At 40.8% G+C, this 13,902-nt stretch overlaps 1 protein-coding gene across 1 annotated transcript; it reads left to right on the top strand.

The window, feature by feature from the left end:
- The first annotated feature begins 3,656 nt into the window (after positions 1-3,656).
- GLYATL2 (glycine-N-acyltransferase like 2) lies at positions 3,657-10,644 on the top strand. Its single transcript, XM_037060447.1, is given in 6 exon segments — positions 3,657-4,514; positions 5,603-5,710; positions 7,471-7,594; positions 7,688-7,868; positions 10,159-10,231; positions 10,233-10,644. Coding segments are annotated over 6 exon segments (900 nt in total). The 5' UTR covers positions 3,657-4,436; the 3' UTR covers positions 10,569-10,644.
- Positions 10,645-13,902: the final 3,258 nt, after the last annotated feature.

The following is a 13,902-nucleotide window of genomic DNA, read 5'->3' as shown; positions in this document are numbered from 1 at the left end:
TGTTTAATTCTATTTATTTATTTATTATTTAATCTTTTTTATTGTTGTTCGAGCATACTTGTCTTCATTTTTATCCCACCATGCCCTCCCCGCCCCACTCATCCCTGCCTCACACCCTTGAACCTGTTCCCTTTGGCTTTGTCCATGTGTCCTTTATACATGTTCCTTGATGGGCTTCCCCTTATTATCTCCTATTATCCCTCTCCCCCTTCCTCTCTGGTTACTGTCAGTTTGTTCTCTATTTCAGTGTCTCTGGCTGTATTTTGTTGATTATAGTTCCTGTATTTTTAATAAGCCAGCTCAGATGATCTTGATGTGGATGGTCTGAAGAACACACCTTTAAGAAACAATTTTTATCTCTATTCCTCTCCAAAACTAATTCCAATCCCTTCAAACTTTTGTCCAATGACTTTTTGTTCATTTTTCTTGTGCTTATAATCCCCACCCCTGTGTATGACTCCATTCACTTTAAACCACACAAAGGACAACATGTACAAAGTTCAGTTCTTGTTCTAACAGAAACTCCCCTGAAGAGTTCTTGGCTTTTCCCAGGTCACATGGTTGAGGGCTTTGGACGAGGCACTTTGAAGGGAAGCCAAAAATTCAATCTCTTGTTTGCTCTGATGATATAATTTAAATAACTCTGTAGCTGGACAATTTCTGCCAACTACATAACATTGTCTTATTATTATTGCTTTTGAATAGCCAAGCTTCAGTGGGAAATGTTTTGTAAGTGTAGACATTTCCCAATATTGAGCATACACCCTATCTTTCTGGTCCACAAAGTCTCTGACTTTCATCGACAGTTCCTCCACTTTGCTCTTAAGGAACCTAGCACTTCTTGGAGATTTATATTAAACAGTGTCAGTTCAAGTTCAATGCAGTTGAGTCTATAAGGTAGTGGCTACAGTAGCTTCTCCACTGCTGCACTGAGTAACTACAGAAGGTGCTATGCATCCAGGTCTACAGGTAAGTGGAATTGTTCTGAACAGCCAGTGTCCTGTGCTTTCCAGCTTTTCAGTTAATCAGCATCCTGATTCTAAAGAATTTGTATTTGTACTTTACATCCCCATTGACTTTTCTGTAACTACCAATTTGTACTTCTTAATTTCTTCACCTTTTTCACCCACCGACCCCTAAACCCCCTCCCATCTGGCAACTGTCAAAATGTTCGCTGTATCTATGAGTCTGTTTTCATTCTGTTTGTTAATTTATTTTATTTTTTAGATTCAGATTTTGATGGGTATGTAGTTATTGTCATTTTATTATTCAAATTTTTTGTTTTTTTTCTTCTTCTCCTTAAAGAAGACCCTTTAACATTTCACACAATACTGTTTTGGTGGTTTGGTGGTAATCAACTCCTTTAGCTTTTTCTTATCTGCGAAGCTCTTTATACATCCTTCAATTCTAAACAGTAAATAATATTTTAATAAATATGTTGGTGTTAGATGAGTATGAGATTTATTGAGATGATCGCTTAGGTTATATAATGTCTATTCACTAAGTTGTACACCTGAAACTAATAAAATATTGTATGTCAAATGCAATTAAAAAATAAAAAATAATTAAAAGTCAAAAAAGAAAAAAAATAGAGTCTGTAGAAACTCCCTCCAAAAATTTGTACTTGTTAATTCATTTTATTCTCCCTGCAAATCCTCAGAAGGAGCACTCACCAGAATCCAATATTGAGAACCAATTCCTCAAAACACTGTAAGTCCCTGGAGCAGGGAAACACTTTAAAACTCTACAAAGCCAGTGTGTGTTATTTTGAAGGGGTAAGCTGCCAAAATCTTTCCCCTGAACTATAAATTGTTGATATGTGTGTACCTTTTCCTGTCATTCTCCAGACACCCATGTCTTTCTTTATTCACCCAGTGAATAAAGACAAGAATCAGCATTCTCCTGGCCTTCAATCTACAGTTCTAAAGTTTTGCTTGTCCATTTGCATAGAAAAACTCTTGCTTCTTTGAATGATATACCATGTGGTTAAGATGAAGTGTTACCCTTTCCTGTTGTTCTCTGACAAATTTCTCTCTAGTCATTGATGTATTTGGCACCCAGCTCACAGATGTTTCTCTTCATTAGGTTCCTGTCACATCCTGGTGATGTTTATGACACCAGCAACACCCATTTCTTTATTGACTCCTTCTCTGTTGACTTCAAGTCTACAGCTGTATATCTAGAACTGATTTACTTCTGAAATCCTAACCTCTAATAGCCCAATTTCCAATCCCAACCTCCTAGTCTCTAAATATATTCCCCCAGTCTATCACCACGATCATTACTCTACCTAGCAAAGCTTCATTTACAATGAAGGGCAGATAAAGTGCTTCCCAGAAAAGGTCAAGTTAAAGGAGTTCACCATTACTAAGCCTATATTATATGAAACATTAAAGGGACTCATCTAAGAAAAAGAAGATAACTATGAACAGTGAAAGGACAACTATCAACAATTGAACCTAAAACAAAAACAAAAACAAACTAAGTGAACAAGTAAAACAGGAATAGAATCACTGAAATAGAGATCACATGGAGGGTTACCAGCAGAGAGAGGGAGCAGGGAGAATGGGGAAAAAGGTACAGGGAACAAGAAGCATGAATAGTAGGTAGAAAATAGACAGGGAGAGGTTAAGAATAGTATGGGAAATGGAGAATTCAAATGATTTATATGTATGACCCATGGACATGAACTAAGGTGGGGAACAATGGTGGGAGGGGGTACAGGGCAGAGGGGAATAATGCGAAGAAAAAAATGGGATGACTTTTGTGGGGGCAACTTTGCCAGCAAGTCCCCCCATCTGCCACAGATGAAAGTAACACTACCTAAACATGATCTTCTTGGGGAGGAGAGGTGGTCAATCTCTCAAATAAGAAGGACAGAAAACCTCTTCTTCAATTGCTTTTATTATTTTTTATTTTTATTTTACCTGTAATACACAAGAATACAGGTAAAGCTCATCAATCAATGTCAGGTGGCAAGGCGGCAAGGATCAAACAGTAGATAACATTTCAAAGAAATTTGAGGGTTTAATCTGAGTCAGTGTCTGTCAGATAAGGGGGTTGCAAAAACTTTGGGAGACATACTTATTTCCTGCTTGGACCCTTATCATATGAATGAAAGCACTCTTAGCAAAGCAGGCTTCAAAGGACTTTAGGAACTCTTTCTTATGCCCGATCACCCCCGCAATCTGTTCTGGCCAGCAAGGGGCTGCACCACCTCCCCCTTCATAGGTTTTAGGCTTAAGTGGATTAGAGCCAGGAAGCACTTCTCCCAGAGGACATGGGGACTTGGGCTATGTCAGAATAGCTGAGTGGTGAGGGTCCATTACTCCCTCTTTGCTGCAGCCCCCTGAGTCCTTCCTTGAGGGCCTCCCAAGTGATCATGTCTGGCTTAGGTTGCCCCTCCTCTGATGGGTCTCACCCGTCTCTGACTAACCAACCAAGTTAGTTAGTTGGGGGCAGGGGATGAAGCAGAAGCAGCGCTGTTGTCAGAGACAAACTTTGTCTCCTTAGTGGCTCACAGTCTGGAGGTCTCTCACTCAGCCTTAGTCATGGGGGACAGCTACAACTCCTAAAACCAGGCAGAGTGGTTCCCAACAAACTGTGACAGCATAATCAATAAAATATATTTTAAAAAATAAATATACCATCATTAACCGTTTCTTTATGAAAAATGTTGGATCATGTCTAAATTGATAATGTCATAACACTATAATGGATTTTCCTGTGTTTATATCTTTACAGATATCTTCTATAGATTCATTTTCCTGGGATGAGTTTCTGGAAGTGGAATTATCAAACAGAAGCATTTGCTTTGTTCTTAAGGTTACTAAGATATAATTCATAGATTTTGCCAATTTATATTTGGGTAGTCTTATTGCTAATCAACAATTTTCCTTCCTATGATTTTGTTCCTTGGAAAAAAGGGAGTATACACAATATGCTTTTCAAGACCTTTTCCAGAAGATCTCATTATTTTATGATTGCTGAAAAATATTACTGATGCTATGGCAATGTTGGAGTATGGGTGTTTCGATGCATGGGGCCCTCAAGGGTCCTTAGGGACAGTTTCTGAAGATATACATTATTTGCATCCGAACAACTGAAGACATTTATCTCTCAGATTCTTGGCCTGACTTGAATCAAATAGACTTGGGGAGATTTGTCTCACCAGATATGTTAACTGTACTTCTTACCTTGGAATTGTAGAGAAATCACCAAGGAGCCCTGAGGTCCAGTGGCAGATCTGGGCTTTAGTTTCTCACGTGTAAAATGAAAGATTTGGACTAGACAATTTCTCAGGTCCTTTACCTCTGGCAGTGTATGGTGTCCTAGGTGACTTCTCCTTCCTGTCACATCTTTCCAGGTATTTTTGTTTGTGTGTTTATTTTTTCAGATCATCTTCCTGAGGGAAGGAGGCTGAGGTGCAACACAGGATGTTTGTGACTAATGAACCCCAGAAGCTGCAGTTTCTGTATGAATCTTTGGAAAAGAGCATCCCTGAGTCCTTTAAGGTGAGGGAGTAAGGGCTGATGTGGGCAGCAAGGGTGAAGAGTGAGGAGGATGGCTTCAGGGCTCGGAACCTTTCCTGGGTAGATGGAAGTACAAGTTCAAAGTCAGATTACTTTCTCAGGGATGACCTCAATACCCATATGTATTCATCTACTTTACTTCTTTTTTTGCCTTTTAAACATCTTTCAACTCTGCTCTATGCTATCTCTAATGAAATTCCTTTTTTGCTCCCGACTATTGCAATATCTCCCTGTTTTCACTATTACCATCCCACCTGCAACTTGGTGACCAGAGTCATCTATCTGAACAAATATAATGATATCAGTCCCTTGGTTTAAAATTTTAATAGTGGTTCATGTCCCTGGCATAAAGCCAACAATCCTTAATCAGGTATACAAAGATACACACACGCGCACACACACACACATACACACACACCCCAGCTTCTTCTACTTTTCCCACCATTGCCCTGCCAGAAGCTACATGCTGCAATTGTTGAGCCCCTCACTGTTCAGCAGGTATGAGATAGGATACAATCGGCTGCCCATTCGAGCATTCATTCATGCTTTTCATCCTACCTGAAATTATTTGCCCCACTTCTCTCTTTATTTTGCCAAAGAAAACTTTACTTATCTCACAAAACTCAAATCAAATATTACTCCTTCTGTCAGTCCGCACACCACCACGTGCATGCATTCACCAGTATGTTTCTCATTATGATCAGACTATGTATTTCTCTACCCTTTTAGACTTGAATTCTCTATACTTAAAATACATCTGATGTATAATAGACACCAAGTAGATAATATGTTAGGAAATTTAAAAATGGGAAAATGATATGAATTTTGAAACAATGAATGTCATGGGACCTAGTTCCTAATGATTCAGCTATTGGTTTGGATTTTTGTGGGTGCTTACTGGCCCATTTTGCAGCATACCTTCCAATAATAGTCTAGTGAGCTATTCTGGAAGCCCTAGTTCTATCCTGTTCAGTGTTCTTAACGCCTGGTTTTATCTCCCATACTATACCCAAGGCCTTATCTCAAAGAAACACTCCATCCTCTCCTGTTTTGTTCTGTTGTTCTTGTAGGTGTATGGTGCCATATTCAACATCATAAATAAAAACCCATTCAATCTGGAGGCGTTAGTGGATGCCTGGCCAGATTATCAGATAGTCATTGCTCGGCCTAAGAAAGAGGTAAGACCTCAGGCTACTAAATACAAGGCTAGTCATGCTCTGGATGTTCTCTGTGTGGGAATGAAGGAACTAAAGCTGGGAACTGGGGAGAAGAAGCTTGGCACCCTTGATTCATACAGGTTTTGGAAAGACTGCTTTGGAGAGAAGGTAGGATGGTGAGATAAGGCATGGGAGTAGCCCAAGTAACTAATAGTCCGTGTTTTGTAAGTAGCATGAGGATTCCAGCTAGTCAATTCTTTTCCATTAAGGTTCTGATCACAGGCATACACCTTAACATAGACGCTTATGGCTGGAAGTGGTTAGGAAACGTCTTTCTTTCCGTATGACTAGATGAACATAATTCAGTATTACTTGAATCAGTGTTGGATTTGATATCTGAAACTGCCAAGTAACTAGTTGCGTGACCTGAGGAAGATGGCTGCTCTCTTAACTATGAAAGGTGAGATTGATAAAATTACTACAAGGAGGGGGAACCCCCAAAATCCTGAATTTATTTATTAAAAAATGTGTATCTATCCTTACATGTTTAAACTTCAGTCACCTTCAAAGAACCAGTGCTCTACATTTCATGGAATGCACCTATCAAAACACTGTTTCCACTGCTCAAAAACAGTGTTTGAACTTATCAATTTTGATACCTTTTAGAGTCTCAGCCATTTTTTGTTTCACTTTTCCTACATCAGCAAAAGGTTTCCTTTTGAGGACTTTTTTTCATCTGGGGAAACAAACAAACAAAAAAGTCGCTCAGGTCAAGGCAAGATTGTGTGAAGAGGGAGGGTGGGGCGTGGGGATCATGCTGTTTGGGGTCAAAAACTGCTGAATACTCAGCATGGTGTGGGCAGGTGTGCTTGAAAATCACCCACCATGAAATGGCCAAATGCACTGGAAGAGTCTTCAGAAAAATTCACTGAAGCTGAAGACAGCCTCTCGCAAAAAACGTCAACTGGTATACTGATACAGATGGATTTCTAGAATGCTCATCTAGCAGAGGAAGCCTGTATTACAAGAGGTCTGTCCTCCAGAAGATAATTCTGTGTTTTGGGTCCCCCCCTTGCATGTGAGAGAATTGTTAAACAATAGGCAAATCATGTATATTTGATAGAAATGTCTTCCCCATCTTCCATGTTTGGGAAGTATAAGCAGTTAATCCCTTTTATCCCAGAGTAGGGATATCTTACCCTCCCTCTATTTACATAGTAATCAGGGGAATCAGAACACAACACTACCTGCAGTGACCCCTAGGACCACCAGGAGAGTGTCAACATTAGAAAGATAGCAGGTAGGCATGGCAGACTTGACCTTCAACTCCAGGTGCTTTTGTGAGCTCTGGCATGATGGATCTTTCTTAAAGTCCTCTCTATTCAAATGCACACCAAGAGTCAATCACCCCAGAATGCGGGGTCACAATTAGCTTAGTCATTATCTCCTCACAGTCCCAGAATGTTGACCCCCGCCAACACTGTTTCTCATACTTTTTTTCATACTGGAGGCACTCTCTGTTTTAGACCCTTAACTAGTCCTGGTGCGCCTTCCTTCCCAGACAATGGAGCTATTTACTCACCCACCCTAAGTCAACTGACTTCAGTGCATCATCAGAAAGGAAACACCCTCAGTGTGTCAAAGAATTCCAAGGCCATTTTATGCACCTCTCTCAGAAAAACAGAGGGTATCAAACAATTGAGTCCAGCACTCCAGATACATGCAAGAACATTTGGTAAATTATAGAGCTTTGTAACTATGATTGATATTTGTTATATCAGGAGATGAAAGATGATCTGGATCATTATACCAATACTTACCACATCTTCACCAAAGTTCCTGACAACTTAGAAGTCCTGGCATGCCCCCAGGTTATCAACGGGGAACAAGCCTTCCAGATCCAAGGTATTTGTCTGAGTTCAAAGGCACATACTCCCTGGTTTATTCACAGCAGGTATGGGTGGGGTCATGTAGAGCCTGTCTTCCTCCTCCCTCCAGGTTGCCAAGAGAACCTGAGGGAGGCAAGAAGAAAGGTTTCAGCTTCAAAATCAGTGCAGGTGGATTACATGAGGACCATGCTCTTCTCAGTAGAAATACCAGTGGAACTCAAGACATCAAGTGATGACAAAGAGGATTTGACACAGATGTTTAAAATATCCAACATGGATGAAGCTAGCAGGTAAGATCTTACTTTTATGCTTCTCAAATTCCTGATAGAGTCATTAATTTGCCATAAGGTCCAGACTTGGAAATGTAGAATTTGAGACTAAATTATGATGAAGTACATAGCTGCATGGGTAAAGGAAGAGAACTTTGTTTGCTGAGCATGGGTGGGGTCTTCATTAGATGAGGTCATTTACATATAGTAACTCAGGTCTCACAAGAGGGTTCCTGGGAGGGTATTGGACATAATGATGGCACTGAAAAATCTTTACTAAATTTTGCAAAAATGCTACATGCTCCACAAAGTATACAAGTAAGTATTCAAAGTAAAAAGTAAAAGTTTGCCCACTTGGATTCCCCACGATTTTCCTATCCAGGTATAAATACTGTTAGTTCTGGTGTATATGCCTTTCATGCTGTGTGTGTTTTTGTTCTTTTTTCTACAACATACACACATACTGTACTGCAGCTTGCTTTTTCCACTTAGCAATATGTTATACATACATCTTTTGTGTAAGCTCACATAGATACCTTGCATATTTTAGTAGCTGCATAGATTTCTATAATAGGAAGATGCATACTTATATATTCCTGTATTAACACAAAAATTCTGTAATAAATGCCTTTGTAAGTAGATCATGGCATAAGTGGTACACATATTCCTGAAATACAGACTCCTAGATTTGAAATAGTTGGATCAAAAATATGTATACTAAATGAAAATATTACCAAATTAGATGGTAAGACTTTGATGAATTTCATATGTGGTAGCATAACATATGAAACAACCTAAGTGTCCATGAGTAGGTGGGGGCATGGATAAATTCATTAAGGTACAATCCAAACAATAGAATAGTATGCAACTGTTGGCAAGAATGAAGCAGCTCTATATGAATTGATAAGATTTCCAAAACAACTTGAACTATCATTAAATTTTTTTAAAAAGTAAGAATCTCAAAATGTATTGCTGAGTGAAAAAAAGAAACAGCAAATGGGATGGACAGAACAGTGTCCACTATACGCTATCACAGTACGCACCCATCTCAAATTGCAGAGTCCCTTTAGAAGATGGCATGAATATATTGCATTACCAGTTCCCACTAGAGAAGACAACTGGGTAACAGGGGATCACAGAAAAATGTAATTGTTCTCAGTTAATATCTATTTATTCTTCAAAATTGTATTACTAATTCAAAAGAATAACTAAGATCTAAACACCCACTCATATGCAAATTGATATAGCTTGGAGAGCCAACAATATACAAATCTTGCTTTGGCCCAGCTGTGTTTCCATGAGAATCTCAAGATAAACCAATGCATGGGGGGAAATGGCAAATAGGAATTGAATAATACTTGATATTAAAGCTCTGGCGACCTGGAATAAAGTATTTGTCCTCAGGTGTTTCTTTCTTCTGAGTCCACATGCATAGCCATCCCACCAGAGGAGGGCAGGTGAAAATGTTTGAGGCCATTGAAGAAGCAAGACTAGGATCTGGTCAGGCATGAAAAAGAACAAAAAGAAAGCCTCACTGGTGTGCAGACAAGTTAGTGCTCAGTGTGACCTCACCCTCTAGCAAACACACAGCAACCCTGAACCAACACGTTCCTGAGAACTCTTTCTCTCTGGGGAGGGGTGAAATTTCTTTGGGTTCTTCCACCTGCCCCAACTTCCCCTTCACATAGAAGGTGTTATACTGATGTTGCAGCTGAGAAGACTCAGTCTCAGAAAACTTATCCAATGAGAGAACATGCATTAAAATCCTGATTGTTCCCACCCCCAAAATCCAATGCTCTCCCTGTATTGGTACTTCTTAAACAGCACTTTTGGTACTTCCCTAGAGGTGTGTGGTGATGGGCTTTGCCACACACGAAGCTGTAGGAGTAACATTGCTCTCATCTTCCAGTGACATACTTTTTATTGAAATATCTGTTAGAAGAAATATTTTGTTGTATTTAGATATTTTGTGGTGTAGAATTCAGAACCCATGTGTTTCACATGTAGATCTTCAAAGAAAAGTCAGCTGTATGGGAGGTAGCCCTGGAGCACATCTTTGCTATTTTAGGGGCATGAGCTCATTTCTTTCTTCCTTGGGGCATTTGCTTGGACTTTTTTTTTTTTTTGAGATGTACTCTTTATTTGGAAAGATTTTAAAACAGACATAGAAATAATACTTTTCTTTGTGCATTTGTTTCCTCCTTTAAGCTGTGGGATCCTCAAGAAAAGGGATGATGTCATATTAATTTCCTGTAGTCCTGGTGTTTGGTAAAAGTTTGCTGAATAAATGCTCTTTTTTTTTTCTTAACAGGGAAGAAACCTTTTCAAGCATCTTCTTGGATACCTCACATGCAAGGCTTGTGAATGAGCAGTGGGACTTTGGAAAAAAATGAAAGGAGCTTGAAATATGTTGAATGCTGCCTCCAGAATGTCCCAGCATTTGGTGTACTGGGTCCAGAGGGGCTCCCTGTCTCTTGGATTGTGATGGAGCAGTCCTGTGAGCTGAGGATGGGTTATACAGTCCCTAACTATCGACAACAAGGCAACACGTGGCTAACTTATCATCACTCATTAGAGTATCTAATTCAGAAAAAAATACCATTTTATTTTCATGTGGCAGGAAGTAAAGAAATGATTGTACAGAAACTGATAAGTTCTGGAATTAAGGGCTATCCTTGGGGCTGGCATCAGTGGAAATGCAACCCCAAGAAATATTGCTGATTAGTGCCATTGTCCATTTAAGCCTTTCTTATCAGTGAAAATGCATCAGTACAAACACACAAAAAAGCATCCAATTATCTGAGGTCCATTGTTGGGAACCTCTCTGCCTGGTTTCAGGAACTGTAACTACCTCCCATGGCTAAGGCTGAGTGAGCAACTTTCGAAATGCGAGCCACAGGAGACAAAGCTTGTGTCTGGTAGCTAAAGCTGCCTCTGCTCCCCCTCCCTGCCCCCAAAGCTTGGTCAGTTAGTCTATGACGGGTAAGACCCCTCAGAGGGGGAGCAACCTAAGCCAGACACGATCACTTGGGAAGCCATCATGGAAGGACTCGGCGGGGGGGCTGCAACAAAGAGGGAGTGATGGACCCTCGCTCTCTGCCCCCCACCCCCTGGCTATAGCCCAAGTCCCCACGTCCTCTGGGAGAAGCACTTCCTGGCCCTAATTCACTTAAGCCTGAAAACCTGTGATGGGGAAAGCGGTGCAGCTCCTTGCCTTGCTGGAGCGGTATTTGGGATAATCAGGCATAAGGAAGAATTCCTAAAAGTCCTGTGAAGCCTGCTTTGCTAAGAGTGCTTTCATTCATGTGTTAAGGGTCCAAGCAGGAAATGAGTATGTCTCCCAAAGTTTCTGCAATCCCCTTTCCTGACAGACACTGACTCAGACTAAGCCAGCGGATTTCTTTGAAATGTTATCTATTGTTTGATCCTTGCCACCCTGCATTCCTGCGTGTTACAACCCAATAAAAGCCACTGAGGAAAGGGCTCCTGGCCTTTTTCCCCTGAGAAATTGGACACCTCTCTTCCCCAAACAGATCATATCTTGGTAGTGTTACTTTCATCTGTGGCTGACAGGGGGACTTGCAGGCAAAGTCACCTCCACAGTCCATGCATTACTTCAGCCCATCCTTATGCAATATTTTAGTCTTCCGTCTCCTTCATATTACAGAAAATTAGAAGCTTGGCCTTTAGAGGCCATACTTTTCCTTTATGGTGACAGACATTTCAGAATTAATATCACTCGATGACAATCATTAGTGTCAAGAGAACCCTCAAAGCAATATGTCCTTCTTTGAAGAAGCTACCTTTTGTGAAAAGAATCATGCTTTTTTTATGCTTCTGTGTTTGAAAATAAAAAGTCTGCTTTGACAAGTGTCTCCTCTGGTATCCTCCCTGCCCTCTTACAAAGTTTTCCAAAGGATCTTTCAAAGGTGTTTCTTTCACTCAGCATCATTGCTTTTGGTCCTAGGTGTCCCTAAAGTGCTTTAAGACGCTCTCCTGAATGTCCATATGTGGCCTCAGTGACAGTCTGGTTTCTGACAGGGGCCTGGCAGGTTGAGTTGTGTGACATCATATTTTCAATTTATTTTAATACCTATGCTGCACTGGTTTCCTATTGTTGTTGTAAAAAATTACCACACACTTACCTGCTTAAAGCAACAAAAACGTATTACCTTATATTTTTAGTAGTCAGAAATCCAAAAAGGGTCTTCTGGGACAAAAGTTGAAGGGCCAGCATGGCCTGTTCTTTCTGGAGGTTCTTAGGGAAGAATCCATTTCCTCATCTTCTCTGGGGTCTACAGGCTCTCCTCATGCCCATGTCCTGCATCACACGACCTTTTCTTTCTCTCTTTCCATCCATTTCACTTACCCTTCTTTTCTGTATTCAAATCTTCCTTCCTCCCTCTTACTAGGACACTTGCAATTACACTTAGGGCCCACTTGGGTTCTCATCCAGGATAGCCTCCTCATCTCAAAATGCTTAACTTAGTCACCTCTGTAAAGTCATATAATTAACAATCAAAGCTTCTAAGAATTAGCACCTGGATATTACTGGGTGTCATTACTTAACCTACCACATAGAAGCTTCAACTTTATGTTTCTCCAAGAGGAAAGTAAACTCATGCTTTCTGTTTGAGACTGACTAGTATTTCTTTTTGTGTTATTTATCAAACTTATTGGGCTGACATTGGTGAATAGAATCATATAAATTTCAGTGTACATTTCTATAATATGTGATCTGTATATGACATTGTGTACCCACCAGCCAAAGTTAAATCATCTTCTGTCCTCATTTATTTTGTTCCTTTTACTCTTTACTACCTCCCCAGGCCCTTCCCTCTGGTAACCACCATACTGTTGTTTATGAGTTTCAGTTTTATATCCCACACATGAGTGAAATTGTATGGTTCTTAGCTCTTTCTGCCTGACTTATTTCACTTGGTGTAATATTCTCAAGGTCCATTCATGTTTTCCCAAAGGGAAGTATTTCTCCTAGCTCCTTCTACAGATGTCTGATTCAGTGGGGCTGGAATGTGGCCCAGAATGGGCATTTCTCAAGAGGTGAGGCCAGTGCGCTGGTGACCCACCATCCTGAAGGCCACCTGTTAATTTCGTTGGACGAAAACTAAGTATATTACAAACATTTATTCATTTTATCCTCATAACAACTGTAGGAGGCAGCTGCTGTTATCCCCATTTCAAAGGAAAGTGTGGCCATAGAGACATCAAGCAATTACCCTCAACATGCACAGCTATTAGCAGAACCAGGATCAAACCCAAGCAGTCAGGCACAGTGGCCTTAACTCCTAGCCACTGCTTTCTTCTCCGTTGTTCCAGTCAGTCTGCAGGATACTGGCCCACTTCTTGGCTCTGCTCCTTTCTAGTATGGCTTCCTGCTGTCCCACTCATCCCTCCGTGACCCTACCTCAGAGCCTCAACTCTCCTATTTGTAGCTTTGAGGACCACCCTGGCACTTGCAAACAGAGCCCCTAAGAACCACGCCCAGTCCTTGGCCAGCAATACTCGCTGTGACCAAAGGCTCCTTTAGGATGGCTGGAGTTTGGGGCTCAGCCCGAAGATGGCACTGGGGGATAAACCTGATGGGTCTGAGAGAGATAAAGTGGGAGGATGAGGGTAGGAAGCGGCATGAAGATTAACACTCCCGGTGGTCAATGGCAGCACGGTGTCAGTTTGCCCACTCTTTGATTATCTGGTGCCATAGAGCTTCCCACCCCTTTAGGGGACTGCACTTGTGGACACGGTCTGGAGACGTGCGGGTGGGAGATGCTGCGTCTAGTTCTCCCTGAAGGTGCACATGTTAGTCCAAAGTTGCTATAGCTCATGGTGGTTGTTTTTTCTTCCTATTATATTATTTTAAGGAAGAAAAAAACACCCACCATGAGAATTTTATTTTAAAGACTTTATTTTTATTTATTTATTTTTAGAGAGAGGGGAAGGGAGAGAGAAAAAGAGGGAGAGAAATATCAATGTGTGGTTGACTCTCACACTCCCCCAACCTGGCCTGCAATCCAGCCATGTGCCCTGACTAGGAATC

This window comes from Sturnira hondurensis, unplaced genomic scaffold (genome assembly GCF_014824575.4).
Source record: "Sturnira hondurensis isolate 20B ecotype Veracruz unplaced genomic scaffold, ASM1482457v3 Scaffold0011880, whole genome shotgun sequence".
Taxonomy (NCBI): Eukaryota; Metazoa; Chordata; class Mammalia; order Chiroptera; family Phyllostomidae; genus Sturnira; species Sturnira hondurensis.
Note: the sequence above shows the minus strand (reverse complement) of the source record. Positions and strands in the feature narration are given on the sequence as shown.